At 42.6% G+C, this 22,844-nt stretch overlaps 3 protein-coding genes across 12 annotated transcripts; 1 reads left to right on the forward strand and 2 right to left on the reverse strand.

The window, feature by feature from the left end:
• Window positions 1–4,402: 4,402 nt before the first annotated feature.
• Window positions 4,403–10,689, reverse strand: cbx5 (chromobox homolog 5 (HP1 alpha homolog, Drosophila)). 2 transcript variants are annotated; one of them, XM_080469344.1, is made up of 5 exons: window positions 10,669–10,689; window positions 9,265–9,427; window positions 8,077–8,332; window positions 7,236–7,336; window positions 4,403–5,960 (listed from the first exon to the last, which is right to left on the reverse strand). In XM_080469344.1, exons 2-5 carry the CDS (start codon window positions 9,393–9,395, stop codon window positions 5,819–5,821), a joined length of 630 nt encoding a protein of 209 aa, XP_080325470.1. In that variant the 5' UTR covers window positions 9,396–9,427; window positions 10,669–10,689; the 3' UTR covers window positions 4,403–5,818. The 2 variants fall into 2 exon arrangements, with proteins under 2 accessions (XP_080325470.1, XP_080325469.1); XM_080469343.1 differs by lacking the exon at window positions 10,669–10,689 and adding an exon at window positions 9,917–10,147.
• On the forward strand, window positions 10,074–15,001 carry hnrnpa1b (heterogeneous nuclear ribonucleoprotein A1b). 7 transcript variants are annotated; one of them, XR_013935546.1, is made up of 13 exons: window positions 10,074–10,161; window positions 10,731–10,930; window positions 11,481–11,597; window positions 12,110–12,256; window positions 12,339–12,549; window positions 12,643–12,720; window positions 12,859–12,909; window positions 13,013–13,066; window positions 13,141–13,278; window positions 13,363–13,497; window positions 13,581–13,659; window positions 14,729–14,792; window positions 14,891–15,001. XR_013935546.1 is itself a non-coding variant. In XM_080469339.1 (12 exons), exons 2-11 carry the CDS (start codon window positions 10,919–10,921, stop codon window positions 13,646–13,648), a joined length of 1,026 nt encoding a protein of 341 aa, XP_080325465.1. In that variant the 5' UTR covers window positions 10,074–10,161; window positions 10,731–10,918; the 3' UTR covers window positions 13,649–13,659; window positions 13,813–14,138. The 7 variants fall into 7 exon arrangements, 4 of the variants coding, with proteins under 4 accessions (XP_080325465.1, XP_080325466.1, XP_080325467.1 ...); XR_013935547.1 differs by having other exon boundaries at window positions 12,643–12,735; window positions 14,891–14,998; XR_013935548.1 differs by having other exon boundaries at window positions 10,105–10,314.
• Window positions 14,041–20,620, reverse strand: nfe2 (nuclear factor, erythroid 2). Of its 3 annotated transcripts, XM_080469336.1 has the most exons (5): window positions 20,308–20,387; window positions 19,685–19,921; window positions 17,709–17,788; window positions 17,468–17,605; window positions 14,041–16,375 (listed from the first exon to the last, which is right to left on the reverse strand). In XM_080469336.1, exons 3-5 carry the CDS (start codon window positions 17,754–17,756, stop codon window positions 15,092–15,094), a joined length of 1,470 nt encoding a protein of 489 aa, XP_080325462.1. In that variant the 5' UTR covers window positions 17,757–17,788; window positions 19,685–19,921; window positions 20,308–20,387; the 3' UTR covers window positions 14,041–15,091. The 3 variants fall into 3 exon arrangements, with proteins under 3 accessions (XP_080325462.1, XP_080325461.1, XP_080325463.1); XM_080469335.1 differs by having other exon boundaries at window positions 19,685–20,620; XM_080469337.1 differs by lacking the exons at window positions 19,685–19,921; window positions 20,308–20,387 and adding an exon at window positions 17,899–18,011 and having other exon boundaries at window positions 14,471–16,375.
• Between the last annotated feature and the right edge of the window lie 2,224 nt (window positions 20,621–22,844).

A 22,844-nucleotide genomic window follows, 5' to 3' on the forward strand; every position in this document is an offset into this window, starting at 1 on the left:
ATACTTTATGGCTCTGTATTATGTCAAGGCTGGCCATGGCTGGGAGCAGAGGCAGAAGAATGTTGTGGTCAGCAGCAGGTCAAAGACTGTCAGGGCTCCGGGCTGGCACAGAGCCAGACACTGTACGTGTCTGCTCTGAATGTTAATGGATTAACGCTCACCACACATACGGCCAGACTGGGAAACTCAAGCTGACTTTTAACGTGAAAGGCCGCCAATAAGTCGCCATCATAAATTCAGGGACACATGCTGTCTGTACCAGCATGGCAGTCAGCCGTGTTTCCTCCAGGAGGCCGGGGCTGAGAGACTGTGATGGAGAGTGGGAGAGCAGGTGGGCTCCGTTGTTGGCTGACCTTGCCTCCCGAGCCCCACAAGATACGATCAGAGTCTGCTGGCAGCTGTGGCCCTGCTTAATAACACCCAAGGTATCATGTAAAGCAGGTACATCACTGCAGCTCTCCCACCTCCAGACGAAAGGCGCTCGTCGTACTGTCACGTCAGGCTCACACACTTCAGATTATGTCCCTTCGCAGTGTTTTAAACTCAGACCCTGCTGATTTCGCATTTTCCACCACGAGATTAGCCCATTCTGCTGCATCACTTTTTCCCTTAATTGCTCGGAGCGAACAACTTAGGCTTGTCTAATGTGAATTTCCACATGGCAGAGGGAGCTGCTGTTGTAATGCTCAGGAACTGTGCAGCGACCGCCCCAATGACTGTGTAATTTAACAGCAGGGGACAATGAGTTAATCTCAGAAGAGAGCCTATACTCCCAATTTAAAATCAATAAAGATGCACTGTTTTTCTTTTTTTGTTTGTTTGTTTTGTTGAGACGGCCTCTTCAGCTGTGCTGTAAATAAGAGCTTTGTTCGGAGCACACTTGGTGCATGTCTGTGTGTGTCTGTCGTCATTTTAAAGCCATAGCAAAGTCTCACACTCATTCAGACACTGGATTTGTCCTCATCGTTTTGATGTTGCACTGCAAGCAATTAAGTGTGATCATGTCAGGAAATGATTTCCAGCCATTTATTGAGAAAGTGACTTACAAGCAGTCATTAGCGGCAGCAGCATGGTTTTAAATAGTTGCAAGAAAAACAAGTGACACAAGCCGGAAAAAAAAATTATGGTGGTGGGATTTGTAATCTAATTATTTTATTCCAGTGAATAAAACACTGCTGTGGTTTCTTATGATTTTCTGTCTCCAACCACCGAAGACTTACTTAATGCCTTCAATCTTTTTTTTGCTCTCTCTTCTCTGCAAATTAATTTATGGTCTAATTACAGGACAAGCCTCCAGATATGAAGGACCACAAATCACTGGTCCTTACCAGATGGCAGAAAAACGGCACAGGATAATTGAAAATCTAGAAGTGGATCAATATTTAGAAGCCCAAGGTTACACGAAGTATGACACTACTATTAACATGGAAATATGATGCATTGCATCCACAGGCAAATTGGCCCGTGTGTTATTTGACGGTGAGTGAGTGCTGACTGAAGAGCTGCCCGTGCCGACTCCTCAACAACAGGATGCAGAAGTTCTGAAGGGACACAGACTTCTTCGCACTCTCAGATTATCCTAAATGTCTTGTTGCACTCTCGTGCATGTGTACGTGCACATGAACATTAACATGCACGCATGCTGTTGGTCAGTGGGTGTGCGTTCCAGGTCCTGGGGCTCTCCTTTTTAATGACCCTTTTGTAACCTGAAAACTCAAAGCCCCCCCACACGCTACCTCTGGCCCACCCCGCCCTTCTCTAGCATTTACCTCTGGCCTGTTAAAAATGATATCAGCTCATGGAGGGCAAGCATTAGCATTTGCATTTTATTGGAAGCACAGAGATTTAGAGCGGAGGATATATCAGCTCTGAGCAGACAGAATTAGTTAACAATGCATTACCTGCCTTTTATGGCAGCTATAACTCTTTCCCCCTGGTGGGGAGAGGAGATGAAGGGAGGAGTGTGGTGGAGGGGGTGAGGGATGGGGGTGTGTGTAGGGGAGGGGGGGGGTTGAAGAAGGAAACACAGCCAGCAGAAGGTTGGTGCTGGTGAGAGCTGTGGCGCAGTGGAGTAGTGGTGGGGAAGGGGGGGGGGGCTCAGAAGAAGCTTTGTCTGTGGTGCTTTAGTGCACATTGAGAAGGATACTCGCCCAAATTAGAGCATCACATTGTGATCACCTTCGACACAGATCAGCATGCTCTGCAGACGACCCACTGGTCAACGCGCACTCTTTTTGTTTTTAGCTGACGGCAACGAGGGAAGCGAGGGACAGCTGTTGGGCAGCTGTGTGTGCACATGATCACAGCACAAGGAACAGCCACATCGAATTACGCCGGCCTCTGGAAACACTTTAACAGCGTCTCTGCCACTAAGCGAAGGCCACGGCTTTTCTCTTTAATATACAAAGTGATAGTGCATTTGACGATAGCCTCGCTTGTAATCCCTCTAAAGAGTGCATACTTGTTTAGTTGTTGTTTTAGTGGTATCCTTGAACGAGCTGTAACTCTGATGAGGCCCACTGCAGCGGTCCCTTCCCTGCACAGCCACAGCTGCACAGTAGCTCCCCCAACACTCATTTGGCGTAATGTGCTGCAAGACGACCCACCTCTGCCATGGGCAATGCTCCGAGGACCTCATTTGCACTAGAAGTTTAGTGGCGGGAGGGGGGCAGTATGTTTGAAGTGCAGGAGCTCATGTGAGTAAATAAATAAATTTATACCAAGACTGTAACTACATTTTACAGAGATGTGTTAATTAGCGGAAGACACTTGAATAAAAACCTGTGACTTGTGTCTTGAAAAAAAAAAGGGAAAAAAAGGAGGATTTACAAGTGGAATGCACGTGAATCTCTGAATGCATTCATCTTTTAGCACACAACTGAAATCTGAATTCAGTTTTCTACCTTCGGGAAAAGAGATTTTCTGTTTATGCTCAAATACCAGAAGCACCTTTACATCTGTATGTCACCGGCAGAGCTCCCACGGGTGCCACCGTGGCTTTTCCCAACCAAACCCAGTGGGTCTGGGTTTATCAGCACACGGCTCCAGGCTCCATAAAACAGCCTGCTGCTCTCTCCCTTTGCCCAGCTTAATGGTCCCAGGGGCTGGATATTTACTAGTGACCTTTGCATTCCATTTGGAGTGTAAAAGCCTTTTTGCGAGGAAAATTCCATCACTTTAGACGTAGCCAAGCAGCACTGTGCGTGTGTGAGTGTGTGTGCGTGTGTGTGTGTGTGTGCGTGTGTGAGTCACTATAAAAGGGAGCAGGAGAGAAAAAGATGGTGGTGAGAGAAGAACTGAAATCCAACGTTCACTGCTCTTTATAGCCAATCTTGCAGTTGACACCTGAAGCAAAGACACTATTCTGCTATGACAAACTAAAAAATAAAATAAAATAGAAAATCGTAAAAATCCCTGATCTTAATAAGTTAACATTATTCTTCTGCCATGAAGGTAAGATTGAGACAAAGAAAAGGCTCGTTCTCACAGTGTAAAGTGGTTGCAGGACTCTCTTCTTTTCATTTAACATTTCATATTCTTGTTTTGTTTGAATTGAGATTCAAACTGTGGCCTTAACAATCTAATTATGTTAACTGCTTCATCATTACATCCATTGAAAGACAGTTAATTGCTTTTCACATAACTAACCATGCACAGCATTCAGCCTTTATTGCGCAAAAGCCTCTATTGCCTTGCATTCACACATATGCCCTCCTATAATAACACACTATTTTTTAAAGTGCGGGACTGGCAATGCCTTTTCCAAACAAGATTTTGTTCCTTTCATTTCTGAGATTAAATCCCTGAAAAATTAGGGTGAAAACTTAACACATGTTTTGAGAAGTAATAGGCTTTAGTGCTAAACTGTTATAATTACAGACCATACAAAGTTTTTGCATGTATTTTTCTGTTAATCTGTTAATGTCTTATAAGGTAAAAAAAACATTAGTCCAGCATCCAGTTTGAATGAACAGTAGATGAATGAGTGGTTTTCAGGAGTAAAAAGTGGTTCAGCTGTGAATGACTTGCAGAAATCTGAGGTTTGCTGAGATGGGATTGTTTAGCAGCACCATCTGCTGGTTGACAGCAGCTGGTGCTTTGCTCAGGGAAACTTAAAAAAAAAAAAAATAATAAATAAAAAAAATCGCACACAGGAACGATTCAGTTTGTTCCATTCAAAGAAAATGTATGGAATTATTTGTCCTTGCAGTGTGGACTTAAATTCTTAAAGGGAAGGCATTTGGGCCACTTCTTGTTCACAGAAAGTCATTGCAATCTGCACCAGACTAGTTTTGGGGCCGGAGGTCATGCCTGCAGCAACTGGGATTCGAACCAGAGTGCCCCACTCAAGATTAACCCTTTGCATACCAAAAAATAAATAAAAACAAAAACAACTGACAGCAACTGTTAACATTGAAAATGTTTATTAAAGGGTGCTACTGTACACATTTGTAACATTTTCACACAAGAAATAGTCTACTTTTTTTTTTAAAAATTCTGCACTGGCAAAAAAATTGGGGGCATTTATTTTGTAAGATGAAAGGAAATGACACCCCAAAAAAAATAAAATAAAAAATCTTAAGCGATATCAAAGGATGTTACCGTATGTATGAAAGAAGAGAAAATCACAGCTTAAAAAAGGGAATAAAATGAGAAAGACACAGCAGATCTCAGTTTGTAGACACAAAACATTTGGTCCTACAGGTCCATCCAAAACAAGCCGGCGAGCTCCGGTGAAGATGAAACGATCACACACACCAGGTCCCACAAAATATTTGAATTCACTGGAAAACACGTGGGCGTGTTGTTCCAGATTGATCTTCAAATCTCAAGAACAAACACTCAAGCTGATGAATTTTACCACTCATCATTGTTTACGAAAAAAGCATTATTTGGGGTATTTCTAACAAAGCTGTCAGGTTGTCATAGTTTAGTTGGTTTTTTTTTAACCACAAGGTGGCAGACTCGAGTGATGCTGGTGTCATCTCAGAGGAAATTGAGGATTGTCTAACCTGGAAATGACAGTTAAAAGAAATTTAAAAACTGAGCAAAATGTGTTTTATTCTCCTTTACTTGAAATCAGTGAGAGTATAGACATTAAAAAAAGCACACAATAGTGATGGTTTAAAACTTAAATGAGAAACAAGCATATGATGAACATTACAAATCATGTCTTAAAACGTTTTCAAATTGCGGCATTACATCCTGGGGGTAAAACCGAACAATCTACAAAAATGATCAAATAAACCAAAAGGAAGCGATTCTGCAGCCAGGACAGTGCTGTGGTGGTTACTTCCTGAACGTCGATTGCATGGTCACATCCTCGGTCTCGTCAGAAGAGACGCACAGAGAAAAAGGGACACACTGGTTTTTTTGGGGGGGGTTTTTTAAACTAACTTTTAGAAGATGCCCACTTGTACTCGTAGAGGCAAATAGCATCAAACAACAGTATCCAGCAAGAACTAAAACAGAACATGTTAAGACATTAAAAAGAAGGTAGAGAATACAAAGATGGGGGAAAAAAAAAAAAAAAAAAAAAAGGTAGAAACCCTCCCCAGTAGCAGTATCAGCCATGTCGACTGCAGCTTCTGTGATGGATCCTTCTCAGCAACCCGGGCCCTTGTGGTCCAGTGGGGCGTGGATGGAGTTAACAACACTGTGTCCGCTGTTTTTTTTGAGTCGTTGCTGGACATGGTAAAAGTGAAGGATGGGAGTTTTTTGGGTGGGGCGTGTGTGTGTGTGTGAAAAATGTCTGACTCAAGGTTGTCCCTGCAGTGGAGGAGGTCCCGTTTCCCCCCCCCGCCCCGGGGCCAGGCACTCACGCACTGACGGCATCCTTCTCCTTCTTGTCGCTGTCTTCGTGCCAGGTGAGGCGCTCCTCGTAGAAGGCTATGACGATCTGTGGGCACTTATGATTGGCCTCCTTGGCGAGTACGAGGTCGGCCTCGTCCGAGTCTTTCCTGTGGGAGAAGAGAACACCTTGAAACTCACTCTTACTGCACACACTCAGTCGACTGCATACGGATATTTTTTTAATTATGTCTGTTTTGTTTTTATGCGTTTCAGTTTAAGGATTATTAAAAGATCAGTGTTTACCCTGATATTTGATTAACTTTATTATCCTCAGAGGAGCTGCTCAGTTAAGAAAGAAATCCATTGTGTCAGCAGTTTAGGAAAATTACACCCTTCCTCTTTACAAACTGGTAACTTTCATTTAACCAGATAAAAAACACTAGGCGTTTCGTATTGATTAAAAGATGAGAACATGGTGAATTCCCTTCTATTCTGTCGAAATTCATTCACTCTTCTCTCGGCTGCATCAGTTTTCTCCCGAATCCTGCTGGGCCTACTTATGAAAATCATTTCATTCCAACTCCTGTAATTATTTTCTAAATGACTCAATTTTCTCACTGCAGAATTACGGTCGGTGCTTCTAATGAGCAGGAACAGCCAGTTGTGGCTTGTGAACTTGTTTATGGTACCATTAATTATTCCTTTAATCTTCCAATAGATATGTCCCTGTTTTAGATAATGTCACATTAATAAAATTCACTTGACTTTAACCTTGCAGCCGGGGCTCGGCCGCGCGGCGCGAGATGAGCCGCCACATATATCCATCCACATAATATGCAATTACATAAAGTTTTACGGCGTGGCTTACTGTTTGTATATGAATGGACAGTTAGACTATTAGTGCTGCTAATGGGTCATTTGCCTGTAGAAATGTGACACATTGAGAGCTGTCATTCCCACGAATCATCCCATTACAACTTGCATGCAGTCGTCCGACAAACTGCGACCACTGCACGGTAGCAAAGGTTAACACACAGTAACCAGAGGAGCAGAAGGCCACTGCAGAAATATGAATAATAAGTACCGCATTAAAAGCCAATGCAGGCATTTATGAGCCATTCCTAGTATTTTAGAAGAATAGATTTTTTATTTTTACTTTTAACAATAATTTTAACTAATTAACACGCTCTCGGTGTTTTATTTACAAACAAACTCCACATGAGCATTTAACAATTGTTTCATTCAAGTGCTGCAGGATAAGTTTGTGCTGATGCACCGGAATCTTTGTGGACTTCAGAACAAGTACAGAGCACTTCCATCAACACACAGTGGGACATTTCACCTCACAAGAAAGTATCGGAGATGTGCATTTTGAGCCCCGATCTTCAGGATTGTGTGGAAATATTGTAAGAATATTTTAATAGTATCAAAGGAAACCTTACCATTTCATAAGAAACATTAAGTCTCCGCATGAATCTGTGGCTCCGATGATCTTCTCTGGCTCCAGTCCTCTCTCGAAGCCACGTGCAACTAGAATTTCATCCTGAAAGAAAACAACACAAACTTAAACACACAAAGATTTTCTCCAAAAAACATAACCAAACTTAGAAATAACCAAGAGAAATTAGCACTGAATTGAAATCATGTAAATAGTCGGAAAAAGTAAGTCGCTGTCTTGACAAATCAAAAATGAAAAGCTATTTCTCCGGTTTTGCGTGTCCCGCAAAGAAACCTTAAAAACAGTGTTTACTTTCTGTATTTAAAAGATGTAAACAGCAGGAAGCTACTTAAAGGAACATCACTGCAGCAACTTTTCTTTTCAGTTTGAGATGAATCACCCATCCACTTCCAGATAAACAAATGAGACGTATTCAAAGTAGAATCTTGTCTATGCAGCACGCAGGTTTGTGTTAGCCTCACACAAGAGCGAGTACAGATCAGTGCATGCAGCTCAAACCTCCAGTAGCTAAAGACATCACAAAAAGATCTACGTCATGCTGCTAAGGCGTACAGGGGTTCAGTGACCAGAACTCTCGTCCTGTATCCACTTTGAGCCCAAGTTGGGTGCGTTTCCTCCACTGGTGTTTCTGAATGCTTGTAAACGTGAATCTAGATGTGTGTGCTGTAGTCCTTCACACACTGAACTGTATAAAGCAACATCAAATATGAATGGATGTAAAAATGACACAGTGTAATAATGAGGGCAGGAAATTGATATATGTGTGGATGCTATTAAATGCCATCCAATACAACTTTGCAAAGCCTTACAAATTCACTGCTTACCTCCTTTTTCTTCTTGGGCTTACTACCGCCCTCTTCGTCGTCGTCGGAGCTTCTTTTCTTGGAGCCGCTGGAGTCTTTGGTGCGCCCCAAGGAGCCTGTGTTTGACTTGCTGGCCCCGCTGCTTGGCGTGGAGCTTCCGCCACCACCACTAGCACCGCCACTTGCAGTGCTTCCACCTTTCTTGTAGGTCTTCATGAATTCTGAAATGAGCTCAGGACAGTCCAGATTCTTCTCCGGCTCCCATGTGTTGTGCTTGCTGCAGAAGAAAACAGCAAGTCAGTATGAACAGAACAAATCTGGCACTCTCTTTTTCAGAGATGCTTCGGAGCTACATAATAAGCAGGGGCTGTTCAATCTGTGGTCACATGTACATAAGTACAAAGGGAAAGAAAACAGCACACATTTTTTCGTCAAGAAAATTCATCTTTGAAGAAAAGAAAAGAAAAAAACATATAATGAAATTCTATTTCTATAGCAAGGAAACCTAATAATTCCACATGAGCAACCATATAGGCGAGAGTAGAACGAAAAAAACAACAACAACTCTCCTTTAACGAGAAGAAACCTGCAGAAGAGTCAGAGGTGGAGATTTTCTGCGGTTCAGAGGAATTTAAATCCTGGTGCAGGTAGTGGTTAAGGCTTCTCTGTTCAAATCAACAGACATTAATCTCCCTATGTGTTGTCAACATCGTTTCACTTTCTCCCACATGCATATCTGTCTAAAGGATACTTTCAATAACAACTTCAAAGAGAAGTTCTTGTGTCTGTGGGTTAGAACATTTGAATTTAAGCACATGTGCTTTTGTCTTATTTAACCAGAAGGAGTGCTCTCGCAGTGTAGACTTGATACAGATTTGTGGCTCACCCAGTGCTTAATTTAAAGCCTGGTTTAATGAAATTATAAAACACCCAACTTGAGATCATTATGTGATGTGTAAATAAAGAATGTTGGTCTTAACAGTCAACAGATGGCTGTCCTGTGTGTTTGAATCAGGAAGCAGTGATTTCCTTTGTTACTTTGAGTCACAACATACGGGCTGGAGACTGTTTGTAGGATATTGATGAGGATTTTAGTTCAGATGAAACATAACAGGCCCGAAGAGGTGTTTGCGATTCTTACAAAGCTTGTTCTTTTGCTGAAAGAACAGAGATACCAGGCGATTATTTTTATGGGGGGGGGGGACTTACTCGGAGTATCCTTTCCACTTGAGGAAGAACTCGACCCTGCCTTTCACCACCCTCCTGTCCAGCACTTTCTCCACAACATATTCTTCCTCATCAGACGATGATGACTCCTCGTCGCGAGACTTTTTGCCCATTGCAAAGTTTGTTGCAGGCCAATGGCACTTCCCTGTCCAGGAAGAAAACAACAAATGAGCAAGACGTTCAAATAAACGAAGAAGGGGTCCTCACAAACAACACACATCTTCAGTTTTCCCACATAAGATTATCCACAAAGCTGCTTTAAGGTGGTGGTTGGTAACGCCAGTGCTAGCGTAAATGGCTACCGTGCTTTATTTCATTGTCGTTCGAACCTGTAATGGCCATGACCAAAAAAACAAAAAACCCAGAAAAACCGGTAACTCAACACCCCGACTACACGTCTACGAGTAAATATCCACCCGATGCAATCAATAAGGTGTCAATAGCGTTACTAGAAAGCGTACAAAGTGCACCTAACAATCAGGATACGCTGTTGCTAACCAATGGGCATCCACTTGCTAAAGCGGTTAGCCTACAAGCTAACGCTTCACGACGCTGGGCTAACTTAGAAATCAAAAACCACAAAATCGATACTCGCAGCAACATCGCACATATATATGCATGGGCAATTTCCTACCCTTTGGATGTCTAGATGGCCGGTGGTGACCCGGTGAGCGCGGCGATAAGCCCCCTTGTTTGTGGACCAGCAATGTCTGAGACCAACGTTACAGCTACTTTAGCACTTAGCCTCGAACACATAAAAGCACCGTGCGTAAAAAGCGCGCGATAACGGCGCACAATGAAGGTTCCGCCCCTCGGTCAGCTGATGACCTACATTCTGCCTGCGAAACACGCTCAGGAGGCATATTTTAACAGCATTCAGTGAGTCGTGGGCATGTTTATTTTTCATACATACGCGTATGTAGACTCTGTAGAAAAGATAACTTATATAAAAACGTGTTTGTCAACAAATTTCCCTCTGAGACGATCGTGAAGTGAGACTTCGATTCATCGCTCGACCCTCGACAGTTAAAGGTAGATTAATCTGCGCCTTTTTACGCCGAGAATGCACGTAAAAGATTTCCAATTCAAGATCTATTCAGATTTGATGGAAAGGTAATTCAGTGCTGTCCAGTAACTTTTCTATTTCCTACCCGACTGAACCCTCAAATGTGAGGCTAACTTCACTGTCTGCGCCGATCCACTTCTTTGCCTCCACCCACTAATCAAAAACATAATCGTTCAGATCAATCAACAGATCAAGTATCGTTTCCCTGCGTATTTCCACCTCAGAAGATATAAAGTCCCGTTTGCTGTTTATTCATTTACTGGACAGCTTTATAGTAAAACTGCATTTAGAAATTCACCCTTAAAAAAAACACACTTAACCTGTTTTCAATCGTCCAAACACGCCTGTCGCCAGATGATTGGACCCTGCTTGTGATTGACAGGTCCTCGTCTAACCAGGATTCGGTTGACATTGACGTCATACTGCAGCGGGAATCAGTGACCAATCACCGCGAAGAATAGGCGTGTTTTAACCCCTGTATGCAGTTGTTGAACGGCAGGCTGAGCACTTGTGTCGCAGATCTCCGTCTTCTGGCTGAGCGTGAGGAGTCTTCAAGGATAAACCTGCATCATGTCTAAAGACGTCAGTATTCCCTTCGAAATGCATGTTGTGTAATGATTTGCTCCATGTTATATGCCTATAAACGCGTGTTTGTTTGTTTTTTTATTTGAATGTTTTTACGCGGTGTTGTGTATGGATCTCCGTCGAAACTGCAGCAGGCTCGCGACATTGTAACTCCGCCATTTTAAAACAGTCGGGCCTCGTGGCCTTTTGTTCAATCGCTTACAATTTCTTGTTATGCATTCTAATCGCATGTATCATTATTGCTGTGCACGCAGGAAGTTGTAATATATGTTTTACTCCGGTATTCGTGGCGCGTGTTTATTGTTGATAGTTGCGTATTTATAGATCACGAGTGTCGCTCGCGCAGTTTAATGGCGGCGCTACCTCCTTCCACCGCCACGGCCTGACTCTTTTTGTGGCGCAGGTTTAATTAAAGAGCGATTAATGGACTATTTATGCCAGCGCGTGTTTTATCCTTTTGATGAAATGCTTAAAATGTATTAAAGTGTTGCATTTGCCCAGTTTTGTACAGACCGGATGTTAACGTGTAGCTTTGTCCATTGTCTAGGTCCCACGCGAGCCGGAGCAGCTCCGCAAGCTATTCATCGGAGGCTTGAGCTTCGAGACCACAGACGAGAGTCTGCGAGCCCACTTCGAACAATGGGGCAGCCTCACAGACTGTGTGGTAAGTGGACTCAACTACAGGAAAACACGTTTAGTAAATTTCTTAATCTGTAGGCCACCAGAGTTGCCTGGTAGCAGGCAGATTTATGCAAGTAGCACCATTCCCTGATGCCATTGTATTCATGTGTAACATTAGAAATCTTCCAATGCTCAATAACATTTCAGTTGCTACATTATTTGTCAACTTCCTCCCATTTCTATCTGTGCAAGTCAGTGCTATTCAAAGAAATTAAAGCAAGAGTCTTGAATGATTATGAACACGAAAATAAAGCCAATGGGGTATAAAAATGATAATTGTAAAAGCCTTAAGATGAAGTGTGTGCCGGCAGGAAGTTTGTTTGTTCCTCGGGTGAGAAGTGTAGGAACTAAAAGCTGCTTCACCTTTAGTTTCTTCTGGATCTGAAAAGTTCATGGGACCCGTAAACACAGTCACAATAATCCAGCCTACTTGAGTCTGGTTTGGTCAGAAATCCTTCTACACAACATTACAATGTTCTCTCTTCCCATCTGCAGGTCATGCGGGACCCAAACAGCAAGAGATCCAGGGGCTTTGGGTTTGTCACGTACTCCTCAGTGCAGGAAGTGGATGCTGCGATGTCCGCCCGTCCCCACAAAGTCGATGGGAGGGTTGTTGAGCCCAAGCGTGCAGTTTCCCGGGAGGTACGTGATTCTACAACTCTGCTTGGATTTAGATTTGAATTTGAAATTACATTTGTGTGTGACGATTTGTGTTTGATTACAGGACTCAAACAGGCCCGGTGCCCACATCACAGTGAAGAAGATTTTTGTTGGAGGGATCAAAGAAGATACAGAGGAGTCACATCTGCGGGATTACTTCCAGCAGTTTGGTAAAATCGAGGTCATTGACATCATGACAGACCGTGCTTCAGGGAAGAAGAGAGGCTTCGCTTTCGTCACTTTCGATGATCATGACTCAGTCGACAGGATTGTCAGTAAGTGCAGTAATGTGATTTGTTGGGTTTGGCTCTTAGTGTTCCCATATTATGGTGAATGTATAATTTTATTTTATTTTCTCCCCCTCACAGTCCAGAAGTACCACAACATCAACTCTCATAACTGTGAAGTGAGGAAAGCCCTTACGAAGCAAGAAATGCAGAGCGCTGGTATGGAAATGCAAGGTACACACGATTCATTCTATACAATGGCTACGAAATTTAAGTAGTCCATACACGACTCCAAAGGTTGATTTCTTTTTTCTTTCTTTCTTTCTTTTTTTTTCTCTCTTTCCTAAATCTCTCAAGGCCGCAACACTGGTGGACGCCCCTACGATTATGACAGAGGTTTCAATCAAGGTGTGACTTTATTTGTGTGTGTGTGTAATTTAGTTTTTTTTTTTTTTTTTTTACTGAATGTAAGCAACCACTGAAAACTCACTTTAAATGTTTTGGTCTTCAGGTAGCAGAGGCAGATATGGAGATGGACCATACAACTGCAATGGCGGTGATGGTGGTGAGTAAACTTGATGAAGGTTTACCTTGAATGCTTTGTGTAGGTTTTTACCTTCATACTGCATTGTTTTATAGGTTATGGGGGCGGCCCGGGTGGTCATGGTGGATACAATAATGGCGGTAACCGTGGTTACAATCAGGGATACAACCAGGGGGGTGGTGGTGGCGGCGGTGGAGGCTATGGAGGAAACGGTTATGACAGCAATGGCTATGGTGAGTTCATTTGTGTTCGAGTTCACCAGTTATGTGCTGTATTGATTGGTTACTGTGTACTAACTTGATCATAATGTCCAACAGGCAACTGCGGTGGTGGAGGTGGCGGCGGGGGCAGCAACTACAATAACATGGGCAACTATGACCCAGAAGCTTCCAACTTTGGCCCGATGAAGAACAACTTTGGTGGTGGTGGTGGCGGTGGTGGCAGGAACTTCGGTAAGCATCCGTTTTGACACAGCGGCTACAAGTGGACACTCTGGGCCGTCAACTCAATGTTTTGTTGTTGCTGTCACTTGCAGGCAGTTATGGCGGTGGTGGCGGCGGCGGCTCAAACAGCGGCGGCTATGGGCGTACTGGGCGATTCTGAGATGTAACCCGGTAAGAACACATGCGCATGTCTGAAATTTGAAATGTGAAACCATTTGCCGGGAAATCATTAAGTACAGATAACATATAAAAAAATTCACTCTGGATGACAGGTCATACAAAGTCAGTGCACAGTTAACAATGTTGTTCCGTATTGTTCAACAGGGCTGATTACTTAGGAGAGGAGAGCAAGGAGAGGAGAGCAAGCGAAGTGACAGGGCAGCTGCAGGTTTACCTCCTAAATCTGCTCAGCCTAAAAGTTGTGGCAGGTTACAGCTGCTGCAAGAAGAGATGTACAGTAGATGGAGGGCCTCCATTTAAAAAAATGTGTTTGTGTTTTTTTGTTGTTGTTTTTTTCCTTTTTCAAATGTGTTTCTTTTTTTGGAAAGAAAGCATTCCAAGATTTTATGTAGATTCTCAAGTCTGGTTTTTATTTGTAACTGCCTCGAATTATGCTGAAATAAACCATCTTTCAGTTTTTTTTATTCTTAGCCTCTTGAGTATTTTGGGAAAAGGGAGGGTTCAACGGCTAGATGCAGCACAGAATTCATCACGCCCCCGCGTCTCAACGCACACTCCACGACCCATGGGTCAATGCCGTACAATAACGGTGCTGGTTGAGGAATGAGGGGTGGTGCGCACATGCTATCATCCTGGTACAGACGCTACCCCGTTTCTGCAAAGACCTACTGGAAGATGCTAGCTTACATGCAAAGTCTTTGAGGCTAGCCATGGAAGCAAGCTGAGGGAGAGAAGTAGCAAAACCATCGCCAGGATCATTGAAGCAGGGGAGAGTGAGAACAGAGGCCAGAGGTAGCAGGCAGCAGCTACCGAAAGGCTTAAGTGCTTGCTGTAGGTAAGACCAGACTTCTCAACTCCTGACAGTACCTGTTGCTTTTCTCATGTAGCTGGTAGCGCGATGTACAGTAATCAAGTAACCATAACCAGCTGTTTTTATGACTTGCACCATATGTTGAATGGTAATTGATGCGCTTAAGTTCAACATATTGCATGCAGTGAATAGAAATGAAGTCTCTTCTGTTTTTCTGTTTGGTACTCATTTTGTGTTTCTGCTTTCTAGGGTCACAACCTTGCTCTGTTCAGGCTCTCCATAAACCTGACATCACTTGCTGTGGCTCAGACAGGTATACCTGCTCCAGAAGTGTTAATGATAATGAAACGTTTTTAAAACCATGAAAAGCTTCATTCTGCTTTTATTGAACCTCTCTTCTTTTCCCCACAGATGAGCTGACAGTCTGCTGGTGTTGACGATTTTTTTTTTTTTACTGGGAAACTGCTGGGCAGTGGCTTTTTTAAAAAAGTTTTTAATAAAGTATTTTTTCATGAAACTATCAATTGTGAATTTTAATACATCGCGAAAGTATGAAACGTGTGCCACAATGGAAGAAAAGTTACACCACGGGGGACACATAAGCGACACTGGTTAACAATGCTCCCTCTTGTGCATCGTCGTGTGAGGTACCAAATAAGTTTTGCCGTCGGGCGTCTGTTGAAGTGAATATTCATCTATTGAGTATGGCTGTCCGTCTTCATCCCGTAAATGAGAAAACACTTCAGCGTAGAGGTCCGTGAGGCGACATTTCATGAACGCCAAGCTGCGCTGGAACTCGAGCCGCTCCTGAACCAGGTGTTCTCTCTGGGCCTGCAGCTGGCCCAGGTCTCTCTCCAGGTGAAATATGCTCTCCAGCTTCCTCTTCCTGCAGTTCTGAGCCGCCACTTTGTTCTTCCCCCTGCGTCTGATGTCTCTGACCAGCGCCAGCTGAGTGTCTGTGAGGGTGTAGTGAGTCAGCAGCTCGTTGAAATCGTCCACAGGCAGGTTGATGATCTTCTCCATGGGGAAGGGGATCTTAAGAGCTATGGCCCGCCTCTCGTCCCTGCTTATGGGAGCAGAAGCGGAAGCACCTAAATGTGGTTTTGTGTAGATGTGAAGCTGTGAGCTCCCTCTGCTGGACTGTGCAGAATCATACATGTCGCTCAGATCAGCAGCGTGTCCCTGCAGTTTGACTGACCGAGGCGCCGGAGCGTTTGGTTGTATGTGAGATGAACCAGGTTGAGGTGAATAATAAGACGAATGTGCACCTGAGTGTAAATAAGATGGAGCTGGACTCTGATAGTCCATCTGATAATGGGCGTGTGCCCTTCTGGTGTGCTCGGTTATGCCATCTGGTTCACCGTCACTATAAGTCATACCCACATCTACATTCTGGTAACCTGGTGCCCCACACACAGGATTATCCGGTGAGGCCAGAGGTGGACTCGAACCCAGAGAGAGCCCAGAGTCTGACTCTAGATCGTCAGCAGAGCGAGTGTGTGCAGTTTGTCCATGTGCTGTCCACAACATGTGCCTGTTAAGACCCTGAGAGAGGCAGGAGTTGGTTCTCCTGTGTACCTGGCTGGTGCCCGACATGTTCATGTGCTCCCTCAGCGACATAATGGGGGGCTGCGAGTGAGACGAGGCGGGCAGCATCCGATGACCCGGCTGAGGTTCTGAGTTTCTGTACATTGTGTCCGTGTTGCTGCTGAGATGACACGCGGGCACCTCCTCGGGGTAACATCCATCGTAAGTGTCCACACTGCTCATCTCACAGGCAACAGGAGGAGGCTGAGGGTGGGCAGGCACCATCCCATAATCCCCCACAGGTGCCATGGAGTCCATGCTTTGGTACTGCGCTGTTTCATAGGAGCCTTCAGTGGGAACCTGGAACTCCTGTAACGTCATCGCAAAGTTTACGCTGACAGGTACAAATGAATGTCACATCAACACATGTAAAATTACAACTTCTCTATTTATGAGTTATTCACCAATTTTCACAATTCATCTGCTATGCTATAGAAGAGAGTTTGCCCCCCACTTCAGTCTGCCACCCAGAGCCCATGCAGGGCTCTCAAAGATGCGATCAGGTTTCACTCAGGAACAAATGGCTTTTGTGCAGCGTAGGGGGGCTGCAAGCGACATACGGCGTAGGGTGCCCCCCCCTCACAATCTCTCCATCCTACACGATTACTCAAACAGACCATTGTTGACCAACCTCACCTCCGTGTGTATTAGCTTTTCAACACAAAGCAGCATACATCAGATGATATGAAAAGTCACAAGCCCAAAAACATTAGTGAACTTTAAATTTGAGTTTGTTTTTTTTAAAAAGGACATTTATCACATATTTCTAACCTGATTAGAAATCTTTTTTTTAAGGTAAATATGTTTGACTGAGGATCACTTGTGCCCAAAATATGTTGGTCTTGTGTGAACTCTTCTTGGTTAATGTATTTCTTTGAACTAACTATTCAACAATACCCATGGATATGTCAGCTTGCCGCTGTCAGATCGCCAACAGAAAGAATTTAATTGTATTTCATGTACATTGAAAATGAAGGCATCTAATTGTTAATCCAAAAATGATGCAGGATCAGTGAAAACCGAACCTTTTTTCAGTCGTATTCAGGCATATTCATAATTGACATTCATCCCACAACATAACATACATAAGTGGAATGAGATTCAGTAATGGAGGTCCTGACAAAGCCAGCAAACATTGAATATGAACCCAACTATAGAAGCAAACTCATCTGGTTTACCTTAGTTTTTTTTTCTCAGTAGATGAGAAGTTTTACACATTTTTCTTTTGAGTTTTGTGTGACAACTTGCACAATGCATCAACCACATGCAGTTTTTTTAAAAACATTTTTGCACAACATTGGAGAAACAAAATGCTTTGAGTTCAGAAGCAGTAGCAATTCATTTGAAGAATATCATTTCTAAAATCAAGGAGCAGTTTGCATTTAAAAACTTAGTAGTTACCTGTAACTCTGTGATGGCCATCAACTCCTGCCAAGCCACGTCCATTTCCGTGTCCTGAGGGCCTCCATGAGGTCTGACCCCCGGGAAAGGAGCTGGCATGGACGCTCCCCCACACAGCCTGCCTGGAGGAGCTAAGACCTTGAATTAGAAAAAACAAATAACAATATCATTAACAAGTCCATACCAGACTCGACTGTGTTCTGTGGTTTCTGTTCCACCGTCTTGCGCGCTCCAGACTCACCTCACAGTTTCTCCTCAGAGGGAGAACATAGTTGGCTGTTGAACACATTCAGGAGAATCTTTTGCTACAAAGAGATCAACCTGGTGAAGAGACAGAGCTGCACGTTAGTGTCATCACCATGCAGCTTCTGCACTAAAACAGGTACACACACACACACACACACACAAAATAAATGAAATCTCAAACTCACATTGAACCGTCAATAATATGCCTTCAAGCACGGACCTCTCATAGCAGAATACATTGGTGCAGACACGCCGGTGCTAAATAAGTGACTTTTCTGTGTGTAGTGAGGCTTCTTTTGAGACACCTACAAGGGTTCAGTTGAGTTGATTTGACTCCGCCCAGCAGCTATCCCAGCATGCAGCCATGCCAGGCCCTGATAAGACAATCTACGGGAAAACAGCATGCTCTGCAGGACTGACAGGGGCCTGACGGCTGCGCTGACAATCTAGTGCATTAGTCATTTTTAGTAAGTGTAAAGACTGATGTATTATTACTAGAGTCTGCATGTAATGTAGAACAAACTAAAAAAAGACTGAGCACCTACTCACAAACTTTTATATGGTATTTACTGCACTTGTGCATCAGCTTATAAAACACACACACACTGACAAACAACCACACACTCGCATTTTTGTACCTGTCGTGGCAATTTAGGGTCACCTATATTGTATTATATTATAGTATAGTATAGTATAGTATAGTATAGCATATATATATATATATTTTTTGTTTATTAACAATTATCGTCATTTTATCTATCTATCTATCTATCTATCTATCTATCTATCTATCTATGGTTTGCCTACGTGTCATCTCTGAAGGTCATGAATTTGAAGAAACATTCAAACAATTCGGGATGACATTAAACAGCATCTTCACTTTACTGACTGTACTTTTGGGCGAGGACACGTCAGGCAGTCAGCGCGAGGGAGCAGCTGATGATACATTTGAAGTAAGAATTATGAAAGATGAAAAGGTAAAATTAGTTGCCCAAAGCAACAAACAACAGGCTGTTGTGCACCGAGATGAAGTGGGTTTTTATTATTATATTTAGTTTGATAATGCTGAATACTGAAATGTATATTGCTCATTGTAAGATATATATTTAGGTAATCATTTATTTTTTGGGTAAATAATTTCTGTAATATTTACAAAGTGTGTAATTTATACCAGGGATCATCAAGCCTTTTGAAAGTTGGAGTGAGATAAAGTGTATTAATATATATTTTATGAACTTACTGAAAAATTAGAATTGCAAAAAAAAAAAAGTTGCAACATTAATAATTTCAACAATGTAGGATTCAGTGAACACATTTATGTTTGTGTTACAGATATTTTTCTTAGCAGTTTTGCTGGTTCCGGTTAAATTGTAACTTTGTGGAGGGTCTCGGTTCAAATCCCTGCTGCAGGTAAAAACGAACCAAGTTCATGGTGCTGGTAATAATAACTTGCTGTGCAGTTACTATAGTGGTGAATGAATGGGCACAATCATAGAGCTTTGTTCCAAATCACACTGTGATTTACAGGTCTTAAATGTTTGGATCATCTTGGTACCAACATATAGTTTTAGAACCTGTCATCAGGGCAACTGACGTACAGACTCCCAGAACACAGAAATTTATAGAATACAGTCTATTTCCTTATACAAACTTGTGTGGGAAATGTTTGTCTAAAGGTACTGCCACATGTAGGCATACATGTTTAATATAATTCACATTGTAAAAACAGTGTATATAGTGAAGAAATTACTCTATAATTACTGATTCTTTCATGTGGAATTTCTTAAGGATGTTTCATTAATTGTTCAAAGTCCAGAGAGAATATGTTTTTCAGGTTGAAAAACACAAAATCCAGGAAAGTGTTTTTTTCTTTAAACAAATAACATCTCCTTTGTCCCAGCGACACTTTGAATTCAATAGAAATATAAAGCATGACACATCAGCAGGAGGAAGAGAAATGAATGAACGTACCTGAGCGACATCCTCTGCACCGCCGACAGGTGACGAGTAAACAAAAACCTGAGGGCAAGGGGAACAATCCTGGAGGTACGCTGGAGAAAAACACTGCTGCGGCTGTTGAGCTGATGCTTACTGTATTCTCAGGTCACAAGAAGTAAAACACACCAGGCCTCTTCCTCTAACTCTTATTCAACTGTGGGTGCCTCTCACTGTTCTGCACATACAGCCACCGGCATAAATGGGATGGCTCTGTGCAGACAAACGCAGTCTTCCTGTAAAGCACCCACACCACAATTTTTTGCACTCTTGTATCCTTAATAGCACACTTGCACCCCAACCTCCGAATTTCCCTTTTGCCCACATGACAAACCACAACCCAACAGTCTGGCATGCACCACAGCAATCATTCTGTCAGTCCACAGTGAAGTAGGTAGATGTTTACAAATCCCAAAAAACTGTAAGCAATTTTGATTCTAATTGTGTAATGACTATACGCACAAAAGAACCAGATTAAACAACTGAAAATGAGCGAGAACTGGCCGTATGGTTGTCTCTCTCCGGGGCCAAACCGTGCAAGAACAATGCCCTCTCAAATCCACCCGAAGGAAAGGTATGAGGAGTGTGATGTGGAGCACCTGGAGTCAGAGCCGGCGCTGCAGTGAGGGCCCGGTTCAAGCAGGGGTGGGTTGGAGGCAGGATTGAGACTTAGTTCAGCAGAGATGGAATGTACACCCTCCGACAGGTAAGAAAGACTACATTGTTCCTCTATCTGGCAGAGCCAACCGCCAAGGGAGCGAGAGGAGCGGGGGGAGAATGGAGGGGAGCGTGTCTTACATAGCAAGTGACCATTAAAATCCTCAACAAAAAATCCCCTCATTGCCCTGATCTGAAGCTCGGAGAACAGAGAGCTCACAAAGGCTGTGTGTTGTGTGTACTGCCCTATTGTGCAAGAGCTTTCACACAGTTACTGGGGATAAAGACAGAGCATGTTCATTGCTTTATGGAGTGATGTGTACTCATTGTGATAGATGACAGGGGCAGTCAGTCTCACAGGGATGATTTTGGATTTGTTCATGAAATAAATGACAATAACTCATCTCTCTGTTTTTTGGATTTGCTTCTTTTTTTGATGTAATCCTCCACAAACATATGTATTTGTAACAACAGAAGTAAGGGAATTCTGAATAATTTTCACAATTGTTGAAAATTAGGCAATTGTATGTTTCTAAATTATAAAAAGTTACTAATTAATTTTCTTGGAAAGGGCTGTTCATATAATTATAGAAGCGCATGTAATTTCTGAGAAATGTAAATCAGACAAGCGGATGTCATGACCCCTGCTTTGTGTCAACTGCAGTAGGTGGATTAGCATTGTCACTACAAACCAGGAAAAATCAATCAATCAACTGGAACCTGCTCACTCATCCTGTGCAAAGCACATACTGACAATATATAAATGCAATCATATAATACAACGCTAGTATTATGTCATAAAGTAATTATTTTTAGAAGCATCAGCTGAGTCAAACCTTTTGCGTTTTAATGAATGAAGGTATTTAAGGTGAATGTTTAGTTGCTGTCCTGACCTGAAGCCTCATTTCATTGTGAATCTAATAAACGTTGTAGGGCCTCAGTCACAGCAACGGTTTTCCAAACCATGAGAACATGGAAGGTTTTCGTCTGGCCTGTTACAATATCCCGTCCCACTGAGGCATAAATCACAATGTTTTCTCTGTCATTGTTCTAAGATGGAAAAAGTAGGTGGCTGACAAAGTCAAGAAAGGTGAATGTCTACCAGGAATCAAAGAAGGGACTTCCCAACCCAAGTTCCTAGCACCCAGCCCCTGACTCAACCACTGCCACGGTGTGCCAAAGAGCACCCTGTTATTACTGCAACCACAGTGGTTTTCAATCTGGACACAGTTCCCAGGTCAACGCCCACGTTCGCTGTTTGTGTTTGTTTGCTTCAATTAGTCTTTGACATCTCCGCTTTCCAGCTCGCCTGAACCTCCCCGATCCGTCTGAGTTTACTTACCGAGCACAGCTCTGCCGTATAAGTGCGAGTTGAATCAGTTTATGATTTATTTCCACAAATGTCAGTTTATTTTGCGCTTTATGGTAACGAGGCTTTTGTGCCATTTGATTTCCTCATAATGAGGAATTGTGGCATCTTTGGTTTTGTTTTAGCATCCCGACAGTTGTATCAGACATGAGCGGAAAAACCACCTCACTGGCAAACAAAATGAGTGTGTGCATTGGGTTGTGGTATCAAAAAGGGAATATTTTTGGAGCCAGCTTCTGGGAAAAGAAGAAAATACAGACAGCCGAAGATTTTTTTCTCTCCTTTTGTTTTTATATTGATCATTAACTTAATGTAATCCAAAATGTCAAAAGCAGTGGACGTTGTGCTTTTCTTGTTTTTACATTTAATAAAAGCAGCTCTAAAGTTAAATGGGACCTAAACTGTAATAGCACAGTTGTATGATAGAGAACTATAATGGGAATTTTCATATTCTTTGGTATGTAGGTACAGGTTCACTTTCAAACCCCAAATTCAAATGTCGCTATTATCAAGAATATTCCTGTATCATAATTTAGTATAGTTTTTCTTTAAAAAGTGAATGCGGTAGTCAGACAGACATATTATAGATACTGGGATAACTTTGTCATGATGGTCACACATTGATCTGATAAAAAAAAGAAAGAAAATGAGGAACCTGAAGATGCAGCATCATTCTTCTGAATGTCTCAATACCGCGATCGCTTATCTCAAGATGTTCAGATGAAGATAATGTTTTGCAACAACAGTGTTACATTTCTAAAAATAATTTTCTCATACATTTTTCGGTTTGACATTACAGAACAGTCATTCGAAATATAGTACACAATAGTTATTCAATATATGATCATTTTTCATTCAGTAAATAGGATTTTTAATATATAAGCAGGGCTCTTTCTTTAACAGTATATAAACATGACATTTTGACCTTTTTATTTTTTCTTATATAAAAATAAAGGTCAAACCTGGTTTGCATAACAGACAAAGAGGCAGGGAAAGGAGGATGTTGGCAGGCGGAAACTCTGCTTAATGCTGATAAAAGTAACACTTGGTTGGTAGGAAGGGAACTGCTAACTGCTGTGGTTGCTGGCATATCCTGGGGACACTTAAGCG

Source organism: Lipophrys pholis, assembly GCF_963383615.2.
Source record: "Lipophrys pholis genome assembly, chromosome: 8".
NCBI classification, from domain to species: Eukaryota; Metazoa; Chordata; class Actinopteri; order Blenniiformes; family Blenniidae; genus Lipophrys; species Lipophrys pholis.